The sequence below is a fragment of the Microtus ochrogaster genome, chromosome 16, assembly GCF_000317375.1.
Source record: "Microtus ochrogaster isolate Prairie Vole_2 chromosome 16, MicOch1.0, whole genome shotgun sequence".
NCBI classification, from domain to species: domain Eukaryota; kingdom Metazoa; phylum Chordata; class Mammalia; order Rodentia; family Cricetidae; genus Microtus; species Microtus ochrogaster.
In genome coordinates this window covers 31,827,742-31,854,899 of record NC_022018.1, presented here as the reverse complement: position 1 = coordinate 31,854,899, position 27,158 = coordinate 31,827,742, and the positions used below count along the sequence as shown (strand labels likewise).

The 27,158-nt window shown below is 41.5% G+C and overlaps 1 protein-coding gene across 2 annotated transcripts in view; it reads right to left on the bottom strand.

Annotated features, from left to right (window-relative positions):
• Positions 1-21,032: 21,032 nt before the first annotated feature.
• Dcdc2 (doublecortin domain containing 2) overlaps positions 21,033-27,158 on the bottom strand; it is a 156,237-nt gene continuing 150,111 nt past the window's right edge. For both annotated transcript variants that reach the window (XM_005354984.3, XM_026782837.1), the window contains exons 10-11: positions 25,755-26,057; positions 21,033-22,107 (exon numbers count right to left, since the gene is read on the bottom strand). In XM_005354984.3, coding sequence (XP_005355041.1) covers positions 22,003-22,107; positions 25,755-26,057 — 408 coding nt within the window. In that variant the 3' untranslated portion in view covers positions 21,033-22,002. The remainder of the gene's footprint in view (positions 22,108-25,754; positions 26,058-27,158) is intronic.

Below are 27,158 nucleotides of genomic sequence, written 5' to 3'. Positions count from 1 at the left end.
GAAAAAAAGAGAAAAGAAAAGGAGTCAAACGGCAGGAAGAAAATTTTTAAATAAGTGGTACCAAGAAATCATGGTCCAAATAGTAAGCAAGATTGGACCATGAGAGGGAAGAATTGATAGAAATCTAAGAAAAGGAGCCATTGGAAACTTGGCGTTCCAACTGGGTACACTCTATTTCTATAGAAAATGAGCTGAGACCATTGAATTCACAGAGGCAAAACACTCTGTGCTCTGCAGAGACAAACATTTCAAAGCCAAAAGCACAAACACTCCACATGCTTTCTTTCAGCTTTCAGAATCAGACCACAACCAAAGGCACATCAAAATTCTGGTTACAAAATAGATTGAATAGATCGATCTGACGATATAAAAATGAAGGGTTACCAAAATGTGGAAAAATGAAGGAGAAGTTGGGTAGATGAGACTGGGGATCCCAACACCCTCATTTAACTTAATAAAGAGTCAAGAATAATTCTCTCAAGGGACTGGAAAGATGGCTCGGTGTTTAAAAGCACAGACTGTGCTGGCCATGGTGGTCCACACCTTTAATCCCAGCACTGGAGAGGCAGAGGCAGGAGTTCAAGGCCAGCAAGAACTACATTGGGAGCCTCTGCCTCAAAAAAACAAACAAACATGCTCTGCTCTTGCAGAGGACCCAAGTTTGATTCCCAGCACTAACACTGGGTAGTGGCTCACAACTCTCTGTAACTCCAGTTCCAGAAAACACAAAAACATTTTCTGTCCTCAGGGGCACCTGCACCCCTGTGCATATATCCATATATAGAAACCCACGCATAGACATACTTAAAAACAAAATAAAATCTTTTAAAATGTATTTAAGAATAACTGTCTTAGTTATTTAGGCAGTCTGGAACCTACATAGCTTGCAAACATGAGCAAATCTTTTCTCACGGTTCCAAAACTGCAAAGTCCAAGATCATGAATCCCACAGATTCAGTGTCTCACTGAGGACTCACTCTTTGGCTCATAGATGGTGTCTTCTTATAGTGGCTTCACATAGGAAAATATAAAAACTTGAACTCTGGCCTCTTCAGGTTTTTAGAAAGGCACAAATCCCACTCATGAGGTTCCATCCTCACAGTCCATGCACCCCGACCTCCACCCAAAAGCCCTATGATGAAGACAGGTTTCAATGTACTGATTTTGTTAGTCTATAAATATTCACACAATGGCAATAACTGTCTAGAGGTTTATAGTGAGAAATGATGGATCATATTTACAAGTCATAAAGATATGAAGACAGTCATAAATGTAGTGGTGGGAGTGGCGGGCTGCAGCCCCGGTTCCCGGCTAGCTTTCCCCGAAATAACAACACACTAATTGCATTCTTTTAAACACTGCTTGGCCCATTAGTTCCAGCCTCTTATTGGCTAACTCTCACATCTTGATTAACCCATTTCTAATAATCTGTGTAGCACCACGAGATGGTGGCTTACCAGGATCTTAAGCTGTGTCCATCTTGGAGAGAAGAGCTATATTGTCTGCCTCACTTCCCTTCTTCCCAGCATTCTGTTCTGTCTACTCTGCCTATCTAAGTTCTGCCCTATCAGGCCAAGCAGTTTTCTTTATTAATTAACCAATGAAAGCAACAGATAGATAGAAGACCCACCTACATCCCATAAAGATATGCAATATAAAAACTAAAAAACATGACACTCAATGTAAAGGAGAGGATTAAAAAGATGTAGGGAGTGCGTGAAACCTTCAATCAGTCATTATTGTGTGTATCTAGAAATAGTAACCATGAGCATTAGAGAAGTGGAAGTCACTACTGGAAGAATTTGAGGAAGTGTGGAGAGGCCACTCAGTGGGGCTGTGAAAGCACAAAGCACAGCTGGACCTACTGAGGAGTAAGGAAAATTCCTAATGACAGCCCTGCTCCTATGGGCTTTACTTGGGCATTGGAAAGATCTCAGGTGTGCTTGATGCTACAAAAGAGGACTGCTACATTAGGGCGTGCCTAAAGGGTTCGTGGCTTATGAGGGTTCAGGGATGGCCCCAGAGGATACTGAATGTAAACAGAGGTTAGTTCCCCAGTGATCCTGGCTTACAAGAAATGTGTGATGTTTGGTTCTGTTATTTGTGGAGGAGGTAAGATAGGAAGAGAGAGATAAAAGGCAGCCAGATGTACAACACCAGAGCCCAGAGAGAGAGTCAATGAAAATGGATGTTCTCCTGAGGTCTTTGGGTTCAAAAAAGTACAACTCTTCCAGCTCCATCCATTGGTCTGAAATTGTCACAATTTCCTTTTCCTCAACAGCTGAATAATATTTTGTTGTATAAATGTACCACATTTTCATTATTCATTCATCAGTTAATGGACATCTATGCTACTTCCAAATTCTAGCTATTATTTTTTTCCTTTTTTTTCCATTTTTTTAAAATTTATTTATTTATTTAAGGATTTCTGCCTCCTCCCCACCACCACCTCCCATTTCCCTCCCCCTCCCCCGATCAAGTCCCCCTCCCTCATCAGCTCAAAGAGCAATCAGGGTTCCCTGACCTGTGGGAAGCCCAAGGACCACCCACCTCTATCCAGGTCTAGTAAGGTGAGCATCCGAACTGCCTATGCTCCCCCAAAGCCAGTATAAATAGAGCAATAATGAACATGGATGAGCAAGTGTCTTTGTAGAAGAATGTAGAGTCCTTTTGGTGTTGCCCAAGATTGGTACAGCTGGATGTTGAGGGTAAATCGATTCCCAGCTTCCTGAAGAACTGCCACACTCATTTCTACAACACTGAACAGTTTATACTCCCACTAGCAAGTGGTCCTATATCTCTTGCCTTTTTCTGTATCCTCACCAGCATATGCTGTCCTTAGTTTTATTTATCTTGGCCATTCTGACTAGGTAATATGAAATCTCAAAGTGGTTTTAATTTGCATTTCCTACATGGTTTGATGTGTTTCTCAGCCATTTGAGTTTCTTCTTCTGTTTAGTTCTTTACCCGATTTTTAATTGGGTTGTTTTCTTGAATATTGAATTTTCATAGTTCTTTATACATTCTAGAGACTAATCCTTTAGCTGATGTATAATTGATTAAGACTGTAGCTGCTGCTTTGTTTAGCAAGTCTTTCTCTGTACCACCAACTCCCAAATAATACTACAGAGACTTCTTATTCATTATAAAAGCTTGGCCTTTAGCCTAGGCTTGTTTCCAGCTCTCTCATATTTATATTAATCCACACTCTGCCACATGGCATTACCTCTCATCCATCTTGCACTCCTGTTTCCGCTCCATGTCTGGCTGGTGACTCCTACACACCTAGATTTCTCCTCTTCTTCCTTTCTCTCCCCAGAAATCTTGCCTATATCTCTTGCCTAGCTACTACTCATTTAGCTTTTAATTACACCAATCAAAGCAATATATCTTCACACAGTGTATAAATATCCCACAATGGCTTTGCACAAATGATGGTATCCTTAGCTTTTCAGAAGCTTTTCATCCTCATGAAGTCCAATTTATTAATTATTGGCCTTAGTGCCTGTACTATAAGTGTCCAGTTCAAAATGGAACCACCATATTATAGGGAAGACAATGCCCCAACTAGACAACTTATGCCACCAAATAAAATCCTTAGTACCAGAAATGGGTTACATCGTGTTGCATCACTGACCAAAGAGGTCACCTGGAACCCCTCCTCCAAACTTCACATTGCCAAAGCAATTGGTTTTGCTCCACTGTGGAGGCCAAGAAATGCAGGCCCATTTCCACCTTGTCTTACTGTCAGAGAGTTTGGAGACTGACAAGCATAGTTGTAAGTTCCCAGTCAGGATGTGATTGCTTGATGTGATTAATGAGAAATTAAGATAGCTCATTCTAGTAAGTCCCTGCCATACTGACAGGTGATCAGGATATGCAAATGTACTGTTTCTTCTTTTGTTAACTATGAGGTCACCTGGGGAAGGGCGGTCTTCAGGTAAGTGACCTAGAGCACCTTCACTACCTAGACAACAGAATGCTAATGATTTGATGTCTCGGAATGATAAAGTGATTGACTGTGTGAGTTATCCCTTGTATCATATAATAACGTCTTTTGTTACCTTCTCCCCATGTTTACATTGGGTATAAAAGCTGTGGAAAAATAAACGAGGGCAATTTTCAGGATTTCAATCACTGGAATGCCCTCCTCATATTTTCTATGATTTCTGTCCTATTATTTTTTTAATGTGTCTTCATATTCTTTACTTATATTTCTAAAATTCCCAAGCCCCTACCCTGGTAAGAATTATTTTTATCAAAACCAGTCCTCAACACTCCACAGCCTGATGGTAAGGCCCTATTACTAAAGACAATGTTTACTTACGCCATCAAACGGAATACTCAAGCTGGTATCTAGAGGCTTTATCCCACTGATTAGCGTACATGGTACTCTGTTCTAGTACTATAAAGTACTCTGTTCACTATCAGAAGAAAAGAATAACCATCAATATCACCCAGTTATAAAGTCTATAACCTACAACAGAAACCTGTTTGCAAACTATAACGGTGTAATCGTGGCACGAATGTTGTGGGAGTAAACAATCATTGTTGATTGGCTTTCTGGCCCAGTCCATTAGATGAAGCCTACACCTAACATTGCTAAAGGGCCAAGAACCTGAGACTAGATAGTTCATGGGTCTAAAGAAAAATGTACTACTTTGAGTCTCCTAAAACAGCAATAAAGGGATCCTAATGGCATAGTGCTGTACCCAAAGATCAGTGCCTGCTATGTGATAATGCTCTTGCACCCTTTTAAGATTTGTCACTCATATTGGCTTAATAAAATGCTGATTGGCCAGTTACCAGGTAAGAAGTGTAGGTGGGGGCATTCAGACCAGAAGAATTCTGGGAAGAGGAAAGGCTCAGTCTACAGTCAGTACCCAGACGCAGAGGAAGCAAGATGAAAATGCTGCACTGAGAAAAAGTACCAAGCCGCATGGCTAAACATCGATAAGAATTATGGGTTAATTTAAGTTGTAAGAGCTAGTTAATAATAATAATACTGAGCTAATAGGCCAACCAGTTTATAATTAAGGTAGGCCTCTGTGTGTTTCCTTGGGACTGGAGTGGCTACAGGGCCAAGCAGGACAGATATATCGGTTTATAAGAACCTGACTCAACCCTTATCAGAGAACCTTCTTCTTGCAGTAGATGTGGGTGAATACCAATTCCCATGACTAGAAGTGCAGAGTGAGAAACCTTGGAGCAATAATTCCTAAAATAAAATGTCTCCATCAAACTCCTCCCCTCAAATCTCAAGAATATATGGGGGAGAGGAGACAGAAAGACTGTAAAATCCAGAAGTGGTAAATAACCCCAAGGAAACAGTGTTTTCCAGACATAATAAGACTCATGTAGTAGCATTTCAATTGTATTTTAATAAATAAAGCTCACTTGGGCATTGAGAAAGTAAAACAACCACATTGGTCAGCCTTACAGGCCAGGCAGTGGCAACACACACCTTTAATCCCAGTAGTCACACTGGTTGTTCTAGAAACCAGGCTGTGCATGCCTTTAATCCCAGTGGTGCACGTCTTTAATCCCAAAAGTAAAGAGGATTATAAAATAGGAGGAGACAGCTCTCAATCTCAGTCTGAGATCCATATAGGCAGGATTACCATTTGGAACTGAGGTTGAGGTAAGAGCCAGTGACTGGCTGCTTTGCTTTTCTAACTTTCAGGCTGAACCCCAATATCAGTCTCTGAGCTTTTTATTAATCTTGCTTCATTTGTTTTATTAATCAGACTCTCGACATATAAACTCACAGAGACTGCGGCAGCATGCATAAGACCTATGTAGGTTAAGCCAGACAGAGTCCTAGCACTGAGAGAGGAAGAGAAACACAGAGTCTCATCCCTAACCAAGAAGCCGTCTGTAATTAATACCTGCTGGCAAAGGGAAGAGGAGTTCTCTCCAATGGAGTGTTACTGAGTACGTCAACTTCATTCCAGGAAGAGGTGGTCACCACAAAATAAACTCCATGTTTGGTTGGTTGTTTTTGTTTTGTGGGCTTTTTGTTTGTTTTAGCATTTTTTGTCTTAGGTTTTTGGTTTTGGTTTTGGTTTAGTACTTTTGAAACTGAGGTGGGGGAAAAAACATGAAGTCGGGTAGGTAGGGAGATGAGGAGGATCTAAAAAGATCAGAGAAGGGGACAGCATGGTCAAAACATATTGTATGTACAACAATTAATCTTTAAAAATGAATAAAAAGAAACTGCAATGATTGTTTTAAACAAACAGACCTCCAGATGACCTCCAACGTACAGGATGCAAATAATTCTGTATCCTATGAAGCATCTAAAGGCCTTGCATATTTCAAGCTATCATTAGATGGAATTTCTAGAATTCCAGGCAAGCATTATTAGCATGTAGCTTATGGAAAACTCATACACAGCTCAATACTTGGCTAAGAATGGCAACAGAGCCCTGGAGTCAGGAGCCGGATATTCAAATCTTGTTTTTTATCACTTTACTAACTGGCTACCACAGTGTCCTGTGCCTTGGTTTCCTCATCTATCAGGAAGGCTAGCAGCGAGGAGTTCCTGGAGTTGTTGGTAAGAACTAAGTAAGTAACACAGCAGGTGCACTTGGAGCAAAGACAAGATAAATGCCAGTTCTTATGAGCTGGGATGAGGCCCACTTAAAATGCACCTGTTTGTAATTTCGGTGATGGTAGAAGGCCCCTCTTTGCCTGTGCACACATCGGCTTTCACCCCTGCAATCACCCCTGCTGTTGAAGGCTGAAGTGATTTGGAACCTGCCAGGCAGGGCACTGACCTTTTCAGCATCAAATTTAATTAAGGCTGGCAAGAAGCTTAAGTGTGATGTTTCATGTCTTCCCATGCAGTTCAGTGGGAAAGATTTATTAACTCATTAAAATGTCTTGTTAGTTATTTTCAGCTGCTCAGAATGACTGTGACTCCCAGTCAGCTACTTATCCCAGAGAAGACCTGAAATAGAATCTGACTTTATTGACTTCCCAGACTGGAGTCTGTGTGGCCAGACCGTGTTGATAAAACATTCAGATACAGGGAATCAACAAGCATGGGAGGTGATTTACTCAGTCCTGCTTCTGAAGCCATGCAGAAAGTTGCCAGTGTGCCGCAGAGAGGCCCATCATGCTCACATCTCATCCTGCCTCTTCTTTCAGTCGGGATCCAAGGAGCCAAGCAAGACTCACCTTGCAACCTGACCTTGCTTCCTATCAACCAAATCGGAGTCCATGAGCTGGAAGCTCAGCCACCAAACATTCAGCTGGGCCGACTGTATTGTTTCCATTTCCAAAGCTTAAGTTTGCCTGCTTTGTCCTAATCCTTTATTCAAGATGCAACACATAATTCACTTTAAAGAGGCTACTTCCTTTTAAGGAAGAGAGCCTGCAAAATTCACTTTATTCTAATGGCAGGTCAATGTAAAACTTACATTCATATTTGTATGTGTGCGTGCCTGGCGTGGGAGGCAACTTAAGGGAGTAAGTTCTCTCCTTCCCAACACTTGAGTCCCAGGGATTGAACTCAGTTCATCAGGCTTGGAAGCAATTGTTCTTACCCATTGAGCCATTTCATTCATATTTTTGGTCTCTAGTCTTTCTGGTGTTTTCTGATGAGATCAGAACCATAATAACACAGTGGCCAATCACAGGAGCTGAGAAAAGTCAATCTTTGAATTACTAGTTGAGAAACTTGAAGCTAATTATTTATTCCACATCTCACACACTTCTTAATTAAGATGGACTTGGATGTGATGACAGCCCCTTCTTCACAGGGCTTTGTAAGATGTTTAAAAGAAAAAGGCTTAAAGACGATGTCTATCAGACAGTCAAGGAATCACATCAGCGCTGCCATTTATGTGTCTGTCATCCTTAGAGCTATTGTCACCAACCTTGACATTGCTGTTGTTACAAGCTCCTGAGGGGCATGGGCTGTGCCAAGCGGAGACTGATATTCAATAGAATTATGAGGATGATAACAGGTGGAAAATTTGCCAAAAACAATCTAGGTTTTGTTTTTTAATTGTGTATGTGTGGTGTGGCATGCATGTGGGGGAGGATGGGATGTATGTGTGTGTGGTGCGTGTGGTGTGTGTGTGTGTGTGTGTGTGTGTGTGTGTGTGTGTGTGTGAATTCACAGAAGGCAGGAGACATTGTAAGATTCCTTGGAGCTGGAGTTACAGTTGGTTGTGAGCCTGAGGCTACCGGGAACTGAATTCCACTTCTCTGCAAGAGATGCAAGCACTCTAACCCATGAGCTATTCTTCCAGCCCCAGACTTAGATTTTTTGGTTTTTTTTCTTTTCTTTTTTAAATTGTTTTTATTGAACTGTAGATTTTTCTCCACTCCCCTCTCTTTCTCTCCTCTCCCCTTTTACCCTCTCCCATAGGCCCCACGCTTCCAATTTACTCAGGAGATCTTCAGACCTAGTTTTTTTTTTTTTTAATACATTAAAGTAGGCAGAGGTTATTTCTCCAGCAACCAAGTTTCTGAGCACAGTTCTGCCATCACCTGAAGCTTCCTCCTTATGACAGTATCTCTGATTTCCAATGCTGAGCAGCAGAAATAAGCTTAGGATGAGGGCTTTCAGACAAAGAGAAGGAAGCAGTTTCTACAAGGAATCCAACTTCTTCCTCTGAGATCTTTGAAGAATGGGCCTGACATGCAGGGGCATTAAAATAATCTCACCAGACTTCAGAGTTTGATTATTAAAGGGAAGATCAGCATTGTTGCAGCTCTGTACCCAAGGACTCGATCTTCTGACCCCAGCTTTGCTCTGCAATTCGAGAATGCAGAGCGTGGTACTGAGGCTGGGGAGCAAGCGCCACTGGCAACTCCTTCACTATGTAGAAGTGGCATGCCTGGCCATGAAGCCCTCCAAAGGTCCTGGCAGCTGGAGGCACAGGTGCTCTACAAGGCAGAGAGCCCAATAGCAGTTTATGAATGACAAAGATGATGAATTTTAAACTTTACAGCAATGTAATACCAAGACAGGCATTGGGTTTCCCACCAACTAGTGCATACATGTAAGACCACTTCACAGACAGCCACATAAATGTACGAGGAATTTCCCGCCATGCCAGTCACATCATCTGTAGCTGTTCAACACCAGCAGCACAGGTTGGGATGAAGAACCATGAAGGTTCTATGGTAACCATAAAGATTAGTGCCCTCCCACCAAGCATCGCATATAAACAGTTTGTATTCAGTGTTGCACAGCTAACCAAAGCTAATGCCAAGAGAATGAAAGATCACCCATTGAGTGGGCATCTTGTTCTCTTCCCAGTGGAACAGAAGGCAAAGAAAGTCTGGTATAGGAATTAGGGCCAGATTATATCCTATAGGGCCAACCTTCAAATGATCACTTCTTTCAGTGAGGCTCCACCTCCTACAGGATTCACAAGCTCCCAAAACAGCACCAGCAGCTAAAAACCGGTCTATGGGAGGGCGATTTTGTCTTTAGGTGACAACAGTTAGAGAATAATTAAATACATGTTATCCATTTCAACAAATTCCAGTCACCTGCCACAAGATAACTGTGGTGAACACACTGCTACCTTCTGTCTCAGTTAGGGTTTCTATTGCTGTAAAGAGACACCATGACTACAGCAACTCTTATAAAAGAAAACAATTAATTGGGGCTGGCTTACAGTCTAGAGGTTTAGAACATTGTCATCATGGCAGAAAGCATGGCGCCAAACAAACAGGTAAGGTGCTGGAAAGGTAGCCAAAATTTTTACATAGGCAGGCAACAGGAAGAGGGAGCAAACCACCAGGACTGGTTTGAGCATCTGAAACTTCAAAGCCCAACCCCAGTGACACATTTCTTCCAATAAGGCTAGACCCGCTAACAGTGCCACTCTCTAGGCACCTATGGGGGCCATATTCACTCAAACCACCACAGCTATCAAACTGTTAACAGATCACACAGACAAATACTTCGTTTGCCCCAAATGTGTGACCTCTTTCAGCAAGTACTCTTAGTGTCTGCAAACCTAGGTTCTTGATCCCTCTTTCATCTGTGTATAAGCAGAACAACTTTACATCTCTCCAGCCCTGGATGTTAAGAAACTATTGGTTGCTCAATAACCCCCAAAAGCAAGGCATGGCCACTACTCTGGCAAATTCAGGAAGAAGCAGATCTTTTTGGAACCCCTCAGGCCGTGGAACCTTGATAATTAATACTCAAGATGGAAAGGATGGAAAGGAAATGAGATCTCTTTCCACCATGGGATCCCCCAATAACAACTTGCTATGGAATAATACTATTGTACACTGTAAAGATTTGTCACTTGAACTGGTTTAATAAAATGCTGATTGGCCAGTAGCCAGGTAGGAAGTATAGGCAGGGTAACCAAACTAAGAATGATGGGAAGGAGAAGGGCAGAGTCAGGAGACACCACTCAGTTGTCCAGGAAGCAAGACATAGTAGAGGACAGGTAAAACCACAAACCACATGGCAATACATATATTAATGGAAATGGGTTCATTTAAATGTAAGCGTTAACTAGTGACAAGCCTGAACTATCGGCCGAGCATTTATATGTAATTTAAACATCCGAGTCAATTATTTGGGAAGCAGCTGCCAGGTATTTGGGAACAGGCATGCAGGAGAGAAACATCCAATCACAGCACTACTTGAAGAACTAAGAATTCAAAACAACCTGATAATAGACCCCTATAAATAGCACGAAAAGCTCAGTATCTACCCTAGTCTTTTTTTCTAAGATTGATTTTTACTCGGTGTCTATGAGTCTTTACATGCATGTATGTATATCTGTGCACCACATGCATGCCTGGTGCACAGGGAGGTCAGAAGACGGTGTCAGATTCTCTGAGTTATATACTGTCGTGGGCCACCATATGTATGCTGGGAGTCAGACCTGGGCTGTCTGTGTAGCAAGTGTTCTCAATCACTGAGCCATCTAACTCCTTCGCCCGAATATTTTCTCATGAAAAATTAGTCTATATAAAATCAAAGTGAAACACTGCCACATGCAGGTCTCATACTTACACTACTCAAGGATAAGAATTCCAAAGGTTGAGCTGAAGTGGGGGATATGGCAGACAGTGAGGTCTCGGAAGCATCATGTGAAGGCTGTAGAATTAACATAGGAGAAAAACAAGTTGGCAAAGGACGAAGCTGGAAAGCCCCAGACTCAAACCACTGGCACAGAGAAATTCCGAGGGCCCGAGAGCAACGATAGCTCCTGATAACAATAAGACACGTACTGCTGGGAGAGTATTGAGTATGGAGATGAGACACAATACATGAAGTTGTGCATAAGACAACAGAACATTGCAGAAAAGTCAGTGCTAGGCAGATGAGGAGGGGTCGGTGAAAGAAAAGGGGTCACTCCAAGATGAATTTTAGGCTAAGTAAAAGCAGCAGGGGAATCAGCTTCTGGTGAACTGACTGCTCATTGCTTTGCAAAGGGTCTCATTATTACACAGTTTACACCTTTAGCAAACAAATTCCACATATCTAAACCTTCCATCGGAGTTGTCTGAAGGAACCATTTGCCTAAGCAATCCTCAACCATGAGACCTCTTTGCGTGCCAGGTTTTCTCATTACTAAGTTTTGCAAAGGCCTGGAATCCTTTAGGAAGAGCTCTAAGAACTACTGACTTTAAACGAAGGGTAGTTCAAAGCCTGGCTCCGTGGCATCTTTTATTACGTGAGCCACAGCCACAAGTCTGTGCAGCGGGGCCATTATTTTGCTCAGCTCTCTCATGCTTTGGCCCACTTTCTCTCTCAGATATGTATCTTCCAATCAACTGCCTCTGAATCTGCTCCAAATAGATGTCTGCTCAACCCTTTGTTCCAGGACACAAGAACCTGAAACCCCTCCAGAGGCAGACTGGGACTTCCTAGGATCAGCCAGGATTGGGACCGTGAAACATCTCGGGATCTGGCAAAATGAAATGTGAAGCCCCTCCTGAGATAGTTTCACAAAGTATAAGGGGCCCTGCATAAACAACAACTGCAAAGATAAGTCCACAATTGAAGGAGTGGAAGTTCTGCAAGGACAGGACTTGTTTGGGTGAACAGACACGGCAGTGCAGTCAGGCAGAACAGGCAGGAAACACAATCACTTCAAAACTGTGTTTGTCATCAGACATCTAAATGTGAGCTCTACTATGTGATTGCTAATGCAGTTAGCAACTTGACAGGATCTAGATTCAGGAAAGAGACAACCTTCCTGCAACACCCGAGAGAGATTCTCTCGACCAGCCTAAGCTCTGTCATGGGGATTGTCTTGGCTGAGTTAACTGAAGTGAGAAGACCCCCTTTCCATACTGCAATGACTCAGACAAGGGAGGGGACAGTTTTGCTTTTTGCAAGCTTGTCTTCACTCCTGGCCAGTTTGTCATCCTGCTGTTATGACCACTGCTTTCATTCTTCGCTGACATCAGAACCCAAACTCTTAAACCTTTCAGTGTGGACTGAAGATAAGAAGCCACCATTGAGGAACCCTCCAGGCCTTTGGTGCCAAGGTGAACTACAGAGGTCCTCAGTCTTGTGGACTTAGCAATGGCAGGCAACTCATAGAAACAGTAGCTGTTAAACTAACCAGAGTGAATCATGTAAGCCAATCTAATAAATGACCGTTTAATATATATTTATTCTATCAGTTCCATGCCTTTGGAGAGCCCTCACCAGCCATGCAGGAAGGGATGCAAATCACATCAAAACAATGTCTCTAAACAGACAAAAGGAAAAATTTAAAGGACCCAAACACTTCTAAAAATTTAAAGAAAAAAAAATGAAATCTTTAATTTAAAAACCAAACTGAAAGAAACAAGTAGTAGATTTGACCCAGCTAAATGAAGACATAGGGAACTGAAAGAAAATGGAAGTAATTACCCACAATCCAATATAACATCCGCAGAAAAATATAAAAGAGATCAAGACTTGACAAAGGACTTACCTTCTGATTTGTGTTTAAGATGAGTTAGGGGGAAACATAGGTATGGAGTTTTAATATTTCAGCGGCCACACACAAAGGCCAGAGACTTGCTGGCCTGTTTCTAATAAAACACGTCTGACTTGGACTTTTGAGATTGAGTGTAGTACTGAGTTAAGTAACTAGTCCTAAGCATTACTGTCATTTTGATGCAACCAGTTGATCTAACAGGACACTTGGTTTCTTGGTTGTTTGGTATGTCTTGAGACCTCACAATCCAGTATTCTTGCGGACTGGGAGAACAGTGGTCATAGCTGCCATTTTCTCACTGTGATATTTTCTCGGCACAGAAGGAGATGGCTGAACGACTTTCATGCAGCCTTTTCTCCTTGGCAGCTCTTATTCTACAGTGCATGGGGATCAGGTGAGGGGTCAGCGGCTGCTAGTGACATCATTGTGCTTTTAGTGGAAATTATCACTGCATGTATCTGTAGACACAGGGTACCCATTGTGTGGTCCACCTTGGCCAGGACTTCATCTGTCATTCAGTTCCTATATGTCCTTCTTTCTCTAAGAGATCATTATTGGAGTCTGGGGAGATGGTTCAGTGGTTAAAAGCATTGGCTACTCTTTCAAAGGACCCGGGTTCAATTCCCATCACTGACATGGCAGCTTACAACCATCTCTCTCTATGGATAGATTATGGGTAGATGTGAACCACCATGTTGATTCTGAGAACTGAACAAAGATCCTCTGTAAGCAGCAAATGTTCTTAGCCATTGAGCCACCTCTCCAGCCCCACTCTGTCAATTATAGACGTTGATAGCTTCTAACCTATCTTACCTTTTAAATGACCACATTTGGAGGCTCAGAAGATTGCCAAGCACTTGCTGAAAGTTCATTCCCCAGAACCAACATAAAAGTGGAAGGACACACGTTGGTGAACATATAAACTGGTACACACGCACATGCTCACACACGAATAAAGCTTTTATATTAACATGTTTTATGGAGCATTTTTACAAATAACATATCAGGACTCGTAGGAGCCACCCATACCAATAACTAACCTCATCTGGCTTCTGATGGCTCAGTGCTATTCTGGGATCCTGCCTTCTTCTCCGCTGCTTCAGGAGGCTGTTCTTCGAAGCATCTACTTTATTTCCAGCCTCCAGACACAACCTATCTTCTGGGAAATCCTGTGTCTCCTGAGCACTAATCGCCTTGATAAACAGTCTGTATTCTAAGCCCCAAATACCCCTATCTTAGACAGGAGAGTCACTTAAGCATGCCTGCGTCAATATGTGTTTGTCCCTTCCTCTGTAGTCTACCATGTCAATCTGGCATAACTACTTAGCTTAACTGATACAGATATTGATGAATATCAGGGTTCAGTGAGCATCTCCACAGAAGTCCTTCAAATTTTTTGAAGGACTTTGGGGTTGAGAGGTCTTACTCTATAGTCAAAGTTAGATATAAACTTGGCCTCAACCTCATCTCAATCTTCTGCTTCTGTCTCCCAAATGTAGGGAGAAAGGAAATGAGCCACTACTCTTGGCTTCTTGCTTCAATTTTTAAGGCATATTCAAAGAGAGTTATCTAACACCATAATCTTTCTTAGGCTTATGTTTCCCTATATGCCTCCAAATCCCAGACACTCGGTACCAGCTAGTTGGAACGCTTCCCTTTCCATCCCCATGCCATCAGAGTCAACCATCGGAGTCGATCTGCAATTGCAGGCTACACCCTTTCAACCTCACATACCCCCAGAGGATGGAGTATTGTTGCTTGGCCAGTAAGGTATAACTTCAGAAGCCCCCTCTGAAAATCTTCTTCCAAAGAAATGCCCATGGTATCTGGGTTGCTCTATCTTAAGTTGAGCATTCTAGCTGCAGAACTGAGATGAACGTACTTACACAGATTTATGAAGGGATGTTCTTAAGAAGTGTGAGAGATGCAGGAGCGGGGAGAGGGAAGGAGACAAGGATATGGCCCAACTGGAAAATGCCTTCAGCCTGCACCCACCAGCAGCTTTGGAGCAGTTTCACCTGAAGCCAGTCAGCCATTGGATGCAAGCCAATAATGCAGAAATGAACCTCCTGGTCATTATAGCGTCCCTGGGACTGAAGAGAGGGAAATTCACAGAAACGATTTACAGTCCAATTGCAGACACAAGGAGTTTCTATCAAAACTTCTTGTTCTCACTGCTGTGAAACATGCTGGTCCGTTTAAAGCCCCAAAAGCATATGTCAAAAATGGGAGGAGCCAAAATGCAATTAGCAAGGCATTCAGCTGAAGGAGTTACAGCAAACACAGAAACAGAAGGAAATATTAGTGATAAGAACAGAGAATGGTAACAAAACAGAAAGCAAGTGGTACTCAAAATAAAGTTTTCAAAACTGTATTAGAGCTAAGATATATCTCAGCTGGGAGAGTGCTTGCCTAACATGCGGGAAGCTGTGGCTTTAACCCCAACATCATATAAAGTGGTCAGGATGGCACAGCCTTGTAATCCCCGGGATTAGCAACTGGTGCCATGGGCCAGGGTGGACAACTATGGGAGTCGAACTATGTCTTCCAAGAACAGAACATTCGACTTTGAGAAACCAAGATGCCTAGTTAAAAGCTGTACTCAGGGGTCTGGAGTTCCCAGGGAGAGACCTGGCTAGCAGTCATCAGTGTAGAAGTCACGGCAGATAAGGAGTTGTGGACGTTTATAAATGAGATTGCTCAGGGAGACCTCAGGGGGTCAAAGGAAAGGATGAGAAGCTGGTAAATGAGCAGAGAACTAGGAGAAGCAGGACAATCCTAACTTTTGCCCTTAGCCCAAAGGAGCAACCTGAGCAAACACATGTGAAGACTCAGCAGGTAAGGGCAGCTGCTGACCTCTGACTGACCCAGAATCCATGAGGTAGGAAAGAAACCCAACTCCTGCATGTTGTCTCCTGGCCTCCACGGCTATGGGGGAGTGAGTATTTTAAAATAAAATTCAAAGAAACAATGTTTACCAAGTAGGGTAATTTACACCTGTGGTCCCAGCGTGGAGGGCTAAGGGAGAGAATAGCTGTGAATTTGAAACCAGCCTGGGCTACACAGTAAGTTTCAGGCCACTGAGGACGACAGAGTGAAATCCTGTTTCCAGTGAATGCAGCAACAGCAAAACCAAGGCTGAGAGATGGCTCTGCAATAAGGATCCGGATTCAGTTCCCAGTCCATCAGCTCACAACCACGAGTAACTCTAGCTCCACGGGGTCTGACAGCTTCTTCTTCTTCTTGCCACCCCAAGGTGCCTGCACACATGGCACACACTCAGAGAGACACATACATAAAACAAAATAATGAAGCCCAATGGATAAATAACAAATGAGACAGTGAGCAGTGGAAGCCAGAGATTGTTGCCTCATGGAGTTTTAAACTTACGGTCTTGCTTTCTTCTCTTACATTTTCATGTCACTTTTCTTGCTACCAAACCGATGCAATTGTTAGATCAGCCAGAAGTGCCAGGCATTCCTGTATCATTTGTATTCTTAATGGAAGATTGAGTTTGACTACGAGCCCATTGGAGAGACTGTGTAACAATTTAATAGACTCAAGCCCCATTAGAGGAGGAAAAAAACTCCACTCGGAAGCCTGCAAGAGAGCTGTGTTTATTCTCATAAACAAGTATAGCAGCAGACACACGCAAGCAGTGTTGCACTGCCTTATGGAGGTTCTATTGGTGTCAGCTGTGGGGAATTTCTGATGTTGATGAACCATGTCTGCAAAGTGGCCTGCCTCTGGTAGTTTAGACACCTGCTTCCTGGTAGAGTTTGCTGTTCTGCCCCAGGGGGATGACCACGATGAGTTGTTGTGTCCAAGAGGTGTTCAAGTACAAGCTCTGTGCTCATAGGGATGTGCTTAACTGTCTGTTTCTTAACTGTGGAGGGGAAAACAAAACTATTTAAAAGGAAGCAGTGAACAGTCCCACAACACAAATTTAAGTGAAACTCTTTGTAAAATTATACATTTATTTCTGTGATTGTCTGTATACAAAATACATGTCATGAGTGTCACAAAACCTCTGAGCTTATGCATCTCTAAAGATATTCCATAAAATAAAGAAATAACAATTTTAATAGATCTGAATTTTTATCAAATAAACATGCATATGGAATTGTAAAAAATTACATGATTAAGCTTAATGTCTATTCTATATACAAACAGAAGTAACCTCTACTGAGCTGAATGCCTATATAAGTCTGTGTATCTGTTGTGTTCCTGGAAAATGCTACAAAAGGGATTCACACATAAAATAGTAACAACACATCATATGGAAATGCTGAACATGTATGTTAACTGTATAAAACACCCAGGTACTCACAGGATGGGTGAGTACACAAGCATTTTAGAATGTGCTATGATACAGATAAGAAAGCTACATCTCATAATTTTATCAAAACACATACTTTTCCTGACATAAAGACATTCTAAATATAATAAATGCTACAGAAATAATGAGCTTAATTTAATATTTAGAAAGTGCATTAAAAATTACCATTATGCTGTGCATGTCAGCAATTTAAGATGGAAGGGAAACACAAAAGCAACAGAGCTTCCTGCAATCTTCTAAAGTTGATCACAATCACTCCCACTTTTATTTTTTGACAAAAACTGAAATAGTCAATTAAACCAGGCATTTCAAGCTGATAAGCCTGCATAGAATTCATTTGGTCCCATTCACAGAGCGAAGCTAGGTAGCCATTGCCTTAGAAGGCCATAGCCCACTAGCCCCCCCTGGCTTTTCTAAGTGCTTTTTTTCTTCATTATTTTTAATTCTTTCCTAATTCCAGATGTCCTACAAGTGTTATGACTATTCAAAAACAATAATTTACTTCCTTCTCAGCATATAGGGACATTCTTCCATTCCCTCCCTGTCTTTCAGACTTCATTGGGTAAAACATACAATGCAAAAGCCAGACCTGTGAACATGACAATGACAAGGAACTCCAGGGGTCTCTGGATGAAAAACCAGACTAAGCTTCAGGAACTGGTGACACTGTGTACCTGGTTTCTGGACACAAGCAGGAGTCCTGGATTTTCTCCCTGCCCCCACTTCCCATAGTCCACATAGTATTGTAGGAGGCTGCACAAACCATAGACTTCATCAGTTCAGGAAACAAGATACACAACTCTAATTTTTAGACTGTGACTGAAACTAATTTTAGCATCCCTTCCTTTTTTGTTTTAGACAGGTCTCCCACAACTCAGACTGGCCTGCAACTCACTATGTTGCTGAGAATGACCTTGAACCTCTAATCCCTCTGCCTCCACATCTAGAGCACTGGGATAACAGGTATGTGCCACCATGCTTAGTTTAAATGATGCTGGCACCTTTCATATTGGGGGAAAATATAGTATGTCTTGGTTTCAGTAGAGCGATATTAAAACACCATGACAACAGCATCGTCTCAATATTTGCTCCTGGGTTGTTGGCATCATTCCTCCCCACACGACAGACTTGTTGAACAAGCATCAGTGAGGAGGTCCTTCCCAATGTCTGCAAGGGCATGGCTGCACCCGTGGAAGTACTGATAAGGATCTACAGTGTGCTCTCTGTTTTGATTGGCACCCGTTCAGATGAGGACCTTTCCACTCAGCAATTAATTTACCTTTTGACTTTGCTTTTGCTACTTTAACAACAACAAAAGTACAGAATAGATTCTTTAGAAGACATGTTGAACACGTTGAATTGCCTTCTGGTAACATGATGAACACCCCTGATTTTTCTGCAGAGGCAAGTTCAGCTTTAGTGGGCAGGTAGCTGGTTGGTCAGTTGGTTTTTAAGACAGGGTTTCAAGTTACGTAGGTTAGCCCTAAACATGCTATGTAGTCAAGGGTGACTTTTTAATTCTTAATTCTACTTCCAGCTCCCAAGATGTGAGATTACAGGTGTCAGACACGTGTGCCTCACTACATTAACAGCTTTAAGCACATTAATCTCTGAATTAGTGAAATTCATCCTCTGTGTATAAGGAAGGATGTCTCAAGAAACAATGTGTTTACATTTATTTATTTAGCTATGGGAAGTGGGCAAGTTTTGTGTATGTAACAGCCAGTGTAGGGCATCACGCTAGGTAGCAAGCACCTCATCTGCTGAGTCATTTTGCCAGCTTCTAAAGAAAAGTTTGTGGTTTCTGAGTTTGGTGCCCCACCCTAGGACAGACAGCAAGAAATGTATCAGTGTCACTTCACAGGTCTGCACCCACGGAGACACGTGGCTGATTCTAGGCCACACCACATGGCGTGGTGTGTGTTTGGACACCACAGCTAGAATTAACCCTTTCAGAATAAAACTGGAGGCATGACTATACCATGCTCTTCCTATGAGTCTGGCATTTTGACATTAAAATAAAATGCAATGAAAACATCCTATATAACAAGTCTCCTCAAGACCCTAGGAAAACATAGTGAGTCAGGGGCTGCCCTGTAGTAATAGTAACAGGAAGGTGATGGGCATGCAGTAACGACTTCAACAGATGCCAAGCATGTAACACACCCCTCACTTGGAGGTGACATCACTCAAAGTCACTTCTACTCAAGTGCAAACCTCCCAATGTTCCAATTCCACCAGCAAACCAGTGATCATAAGTGTCTTTAAAATTGAAATACAGCCAAGACATCAGTGATATAAAATTAAAACTAAGAAACTGCAAAAAGCTGACACCTCAAAGCAATACACTGGATATATATCCAAGTGCCCTCTGTACAAGTGATGCATGACCCTTCACCAAGAATTCATTCATATGCTCAACACATGCCTCCCAAATCTGTCAGGAAGTCTTACTTATTTGTAGACTTAACCTATCATAGGTACCCAATTCCCATAGAGGAGACTGTCACTTTTAACAGGTGAACTGACCTTCAACTTTTGTTAAGGTCACCTTCAGGGTTATGCCTACAGTTTTAATTCCCAATGAATAATCGATTACATGTTTCGTTAGGCAACATATGGAGATAATTTTTACTTGGGTTCCAGGTATTAAAATACATGCACAGAAGAAAATGATCTCCCCATTTATTTCAACACTTTATGACTGTTACGCCTGTAACCTTCTTGAAATGTTCTTTAAATCTCAAAGTTTATTTTTCATGTAAAATATCAGTGTTGTGCCTCATTAAGAAAGCTGTCAAGAGGGCCCCTGGATCCTAAGCATCAGAGTAAAATGGAGAAAAGGTGGGAACAAAGAGTAATGTTCCGTTAAGGAAAAATGTCCTTCACTAAGAAAGAGAATCAGTCTGAGAGTTAGTTAAATGTCTTATGTTCAATTTTCACAAAGTATTTGAAACCTCAGCCCCCAGTATTTCACATCAGAAGACCGGCTTCTCTGACTCCCTGCTGGCCATCCATGTGTGCTGTACGGTCACATTTGGGAAAGTAAGCCCATACAGAGAAAGCACAGCCCAGATTGTGCCCCAGTTAAAATTTATCCTCCCAGATACCCAGTTCTGTGTCATGATCTCCCTCAAATACTGTGACATCATACTCTCTGTTCACATTTTCTATTTACAGAAAAATCAAAATAGCTTTTGAGGGAACATGTATCTATTTCTATATTACTTTAGTATATATAACTCGCAACTATTTTGATCCCAGATGGTTGGTTGTGAAATCTGGAGGGAAAATGATCTCTTAGACTTACAATAGTAATGGATCTTACAAAAGCACTAGATGTTAAAATTTTCCAGTTTAAACTTTCTATGAGTAAAAATACATTCTTTAAAATGAGAAATATGTGATATTTCTATATTTAGGGAAAAGGTGCATCATCTCTACTGTGATCATCAAACTAATGCCATTATCTTTTCCTTTATCTATACCTAATAAGTTGAAAACACATTAATTTAGTCCATCCACAAACTAAAATCAGGTGCTATGGGAAAATTTTAAGTTTTTTCACCAATTCCATCAGACAGAATATAAATTTATAGAAAAGAATCTGCTTGAAATAACAAAAGGCTAAACATAAACATCTTTTTGTAAGTCTAAAAGGTTAGGAGATGGATAGATAGATAAATGGATTGATGGGTGGGTGGGTGGATGGATGGATGGATGGATGGATGGATGGATGGATAGATGGGTGGTGGATAGATGGATGGATGGATAGATGGGTGGGTAGATAGATGGATGGATGGATGGACATAATAACCCTATGCAACCATGTCAACCCTGACAGAAGAATAGCAAAAAGCAAAGGAACTGGGTAGTTAGAAACTCTTCTTTTTGCTATTTCCTATTCTATTTCCTGGTGTTTATTAAAACATTCTTTTTTGAAGTAATGGAAAGAATTCAATCTTCACTAATATTGAGTTTCCAACAGTACATAGGAGGGAGAGACAGTTTGTTCCTGGTACAGACAGACCAGATTAGGGAAAGTCACAGGATTCCCACATCTCACTCTCTGGTTCTTGCCTGAGAGTGTGCCTCAGCAGACACACCTGATGTCAATTGCCAGTGCCCTGGAGAAGCAGTTCCAACCCCCAGAAGACAGCTTGAACTGTGATCTGACTTTGTCTGAGGGGGACCTTGGATAAAGGAAGAAAGGAATGTCAACAGCTTCAGAGTGTTTGGATCTACTGCCATCTCCAAATCATCTCTGAAACTAAACTACAATTTGTCCATTCAACGGTTTATTCCTTTGAGAACATAATACATGCTTTCCTATCACCAATTCTTAAAAGTCTACACTTTCCTAGATAAATGCTTTAGAACAAGCCGCCAACATTCTTGCTTCCAAGTCTATAGTAAAGTACCTAATAGAAGTTATCCCATGTCTTTCTTCCTTACAAACACAGGTAGTTAACTGTCTTAAGGTACAAAACCCTCTCTCTCTTTTATTTTATTCTTCTAAAGGAATTTTTTAAACATCTGACATAAACATAAGTCATTCTGCTTTGAGCTACAAATTACCTAACCTTCCTTCCATTTAGCTTCTATTTTTAAAATTCAGCAGGTGGTGCCCCACCATATTGCCACATTCTGCCTAGCAGAGAGGCCGTGTTCATTCTTCAAGTATTACAGGCCTGCATGCTCTTGCATCCCATGTATTTCCTGCTCTAAAGCCATCTACGCCACAGCAGAAGAGTCCTTGTTCTGCTCATTCTTGCCATTTTCCTGAGGGCTGGTGACTGTCACTTCTGGTCTTGGTGGTCTTCCAGCATCTAAGTCAGCCTGGAAGAAAAATAATAGAACAAAACAAACATAATTAGCTCTTCACTTTATGAGGATAATAAAGCTCACATAAATGTCCCATTTAACCATTAAGTATTCAACTCTAAGACATTTCTTTGGTTCTCTTGTTTTTAGTCAGTCGTTTCCCCTGCTTGCTACTTTCAGCCTTTTGGCTGACCACACTCCAATAGCTATAATCCCACTACCTAAGAGGTAGAGGCAGAAGAGCAGGAGTTAAAAGACGCCCTCTGATGTGGGAGTGTCATATATCAATCTGTTGATTTCATTGGTTAAGTAATAAACAAACTGCTTGGGCTCATAGCTTAGAACATAGGTGGGAGGAGTAAATGGAGCAGAATGCTGGGAGGAAGAGGAAGTGAGGTCAGACTCCACAGCTCTGCTCTCGGGAGCAGATGCCTCAGAGAGACGCCATGCTCCCCGCTCCTGGGAAGATACACTCCCGGTAAGACCGGTGCTCACTAAGACCGGTGCTCACAGATTATTAGAGATGGGTTGATCGGGATATCAGAATTAGCCAGTAAGGGCTAGAGCTAAAGGGCCAAGCGGTGATTAAATGAACACAGTGTCCGTGTAATTATTTCGGGTAGAGCTAGCCATGTGGGCGGCCGGGTGCCGGGACGCAGCCCGCCGCTCCTATTTCTACAGCCCTCAAGTGCATAGCAGGTTTGAATCTCGCTTGACTAGAGAGGCTGACGATAACTCGATGGATGAAAGCACGGCACCATCTCTCTCTCTCTCTCCTCTCTCTCTCTCTCTGTTCAAAGATGTATTCACACTTTTCAGTTAAGTATTTCCAAAGTGAGAGAAGAAACAGCATCTCAGCTTCACCTCCATGTCTCACTAACCTAGTGCTCCCTGTGGTCCTCGTCCACCAGAATCTGCAGAGTCATAGTATGATGTCAAGCGACAGAGACTATCAGTGTCTCGTAGGTAAGAGCAGGATATAAAACCAAAGCATAGAGGAACTTTTCTCCAGGAATAACCAATGTCCCTTGAACATCACCTGTTATCAATGACATTTATCTCATTCATAATTCATCTACCCATTGGACTGCTATCAAGGTGTATGATAAGAACTGGCTATGGCTAGTTTTCAAACTATAACCCATGAAATTCTGGAGGTTTCACAGCCTCACAAGGACCCCCAGTCTTAGAGATAAGAAAAGCTCCAGATCACTAAATCCCATAGGCATGATTTATACTAAAAAAAGAAAAGAAATACATATGTACATATGCATGTATGCATATATGTGTGCATAGTATGTGTATACATATGTATGCATGTGTGCATGCATTCTTGTATGTATGAATATATATATGAATGTGAACATGAAAATATATACATGTGTATGTGCAGGCATGCATGTGTTGATGTATATGCACATTTAAGTATATATGTTTATATATGTTTATAAGTATGACTGCATGTGTATATATAGATATGTATATGTATATATGTGTTTGTATGCATATGTGTGTATATATATGCAAAAGTGCTTGTATCTATGAACGTATATATGCCAGTGAATATGTGTAATGTATATATGAATGTATGCCTGTATATGCTTGTGTGTATATATGCACTTACATGTATTTAGGTATGTACCTATATATGTTTCCAGGTCATCATTTTATTTCACATTGCTTCCTCATGAAGTATCTCAAATGGAATCATACACAAAGTATAAACTGATCATCTCGATAGATGACAGTTGCTGCTGTGTATTTGACCCCTATTTCCTGCTGTTTCCTACCATCTCAGTTGCTATTGTGTAACTGTCATCTGGTTCTTGCTATTTTTATTTGTTACATTACATAAGAACTGTTACATATGACAAAATGTCACATGCAAACTGAATTTTTAGTCATTGTGAGTAAATAATTGTTTTATAAAAGTGAATTGTTAACTTCCACTTTACAGTACATATATGTTTAGATGTTCATAAACTTGGTATACTTGAAGTATATGTATATTAATGCATGAGGACAAATGAAGATAACATATATAATCATTGCAAGAGAGGAGACAATCGAGTAAGATTCCATCTCTTCTGAGGAATTATTCCATCTGGACATTCGATTGGTTCTTAAAGACTCCAATGAGCCACTTACCTGAGCAGCCAAGAATTGGACTCATCATATAACATATCACAGACAACCATGCTTCAGGTCCTTGCCAAGTTATATAACCCTCAACTTAAGTGATGCCCAATTCCTATCAAATGTCTATTTTTACTTTAGTTTTTAAATTGATTTATTTAATTGAAAAGTATATGTTTATGATATAACATATAATGTCCTAAAATACATGTGCATTATGGAAAAGCTAACTTGGACTCATTAACCTCTGCATCACCTCACAGTTTCCTTCTCTGTCTGTAGGACTAGGAACACTCCTCTAGCATAAGCTCATGATGTTAGGAATAGTCACTGTGCTGGACAACACAGCTCCAGAACTTATTCCTCAGAGTGGAAATGTTCTGTTCTTTAGCCCACATCTCCCCAGACCCAGGTAGTTCCCAGTAACCTCCATTCTACCCTCTGCTTCTATAAATGAAGCTTTTTACACACGGGAGCTCATGCAGTATTTGTGTCCGGTTTGTTTCAGTTAACATAATGCCCTCTGACCTTATTCTACGTTGTTGAAAATTACAGGAAGATTTTCACAAACCATGAGTCTTGTCAAGTCTAACTAGGTCACACACTGAATTAAGCTAAACCCCTGGAAGATTGCATACCAGGGTCTTCCTACGGAGCCCCATGTAGAACAGCACTTTGATTTCATGTTGTACGCTTCCATCAGAGGCTAAACAGCAGAGAGCTTTGTGAACCTACTATTGTTGCTTTATACACAGCCAGGAGGACTGTGTTGAGCTCCGTCTGAGGAATTGTGTTCTGCGTCTTACACAGGCACAGTGTGAAAACCTCACCTTGAGTAAAGATGAAATGTGAGGTATGCCATGTGCTTTCCTTCAGGTGGCAAAGATGCTGTGTAGAAGTGTACAGGAGAACACAGGTGGTGTCGGACTGACTGTTGAAGCTCTTGGCATGGAAACACTGCACTACTGCACTATTGTGCTGTTAAACTTTCTCTCTCCTGTGCTTTGCTACAGTAAGCAAACCAGCACCCAGTATGCTGGATGCTTGATTAATCTATTTAATGTGGGGTAAGTGACTAGATTCTAATTTCTCTAAAGAACAAAGAAGTCCTGGTAATGGCCATGGTGTTCTTTATATTAGTTAAAGGTCTCACCGAGCTAAATACCATTTTCTAGTTTGTTCTTCTCTGGTCCTAGCTTGGTGGGTGGGTGGGTGGTGGGTGGGTCACAAATGAATAGATAGATCAACACAATGAAAGAATGGGTAGGTAGGTGGGGAGGGGAATGGGTACATGGATGGGCATACAGAGGACAGAGTAAGAAACACATATACATGGCAGTACTTGATAACTGATTAGAATAAGTAAAACTTGAAATTAATTAAACAGTGCTCAGTGTTTCTTATGCTACCATAAGGAGTTTTGCTGCAGATCCAAGTATTTGGCTAATTTCCTAAGCACGTACATGTGTGTGCAAGCATGTGTGCACAACTATTTATGCACAAGAAAGCCAAAATAATAGAAGTACCTCATCTTGTCCACTATTCTCTCCTTCAGCCTTTCCTTCCTCATCCACTGTTGGTTGAAGCTCCTCGGTAACCTGGTCCAGATCTTCGCCATTCTCCTCATCGGTGGCACCGTTTACCCGAGAGGGACTGGCCTTCTTCTCTCCGTGGTCTGGGATTTCATCCTCTTGCTTAGGGCCATCAGCAGCCTCACCATCCCCTCCATCTTCAGTTTCCCCATTCACTGCTGAAAAGTCTTCTTTCTGTTTGACATCTTTGTTTGTTTTCTCTCCATCTTCTTCCTCATCAACTATTTCTGCTGGCCTCTTACAAAGCAAAAGAGACAATGGGTAAAAGCGTGACAGTGTGACAGGGCCCCTCCATTACAGACTACAGAGCCGTGACAGGGCCCCTCCATTACAGACTACAGAGCCATGCTCACCTATCACAGCCACACCTGTGACCTGTGCTGACACTGTCTCACTGCACCAACAACCCCATCCCCCAAGGTCAAGGACAGCCCTCTACTTCTTCCTCATGGTCAATTTCCTGGCCTGACAGCCTCAGTACAATTCTCACTACATGGGGATGGGACTGTCTAGATAATATATTCATAAAAAATTAAAGAAAAAGCTCATAATTTATTGTTTAGGAATGTAAATACAGTCCTTGCTTCTCTTAGTGATTGTTAAAGTCTATTAAGATAATTACATGTAAGTGGGAAAAAAATCTATTTTCCTGACATCTAGATTCATAACTAATAATTAACTGTAAAATGAGGACATGATTTCTTGTTTTTAGATTTTATATTCTTATTTTTCCTCCCCTTAGTCTTAACCTCTTCCTTTGAAGAAGTCCTAAACTTTTATTTGTTCCTCTATACAGAGGGCTGCGTTGTTCCCTAATCTCTTAGCATCCAGCTCCCAAGTTCCCTCCGGTTCCCTGCCATTATCACCATCACTAGCCATCAGCACTATGCTCTCATCTCATTATCTCCATTAGACTCCCCCAGCACGGCTACTTAGTAATCATCAAATAAAACCGCAGCTGCCTAGCACAACTTAAAAAGATGCAAGATTATGATACTGAAATAGCAATTTGATCAATTTAAATAAGATGGCAACATTAGTTAAAAGGCTTATAATCCTTTAAAATACCCTGAATCTGGAATAAAACTTACTATTACCATGGCACTGTCATTCAGGGAAACACACACACACACACACACACACACACACACACAACCCCTGCTCTGACAGATCTGTAATGAATAAGTGAAAAGCAATGTGCTTTTTTGGTGTAAATGCCTTTGAAGCAGACATTAAATTATTAAAGCTGTTTCTAGTGTATACATCAATCAAACCATCCCAAAAGGAACACCCAGCTTTACACACACACACACACACAGAGAGAGAGAGAGAGAGAGA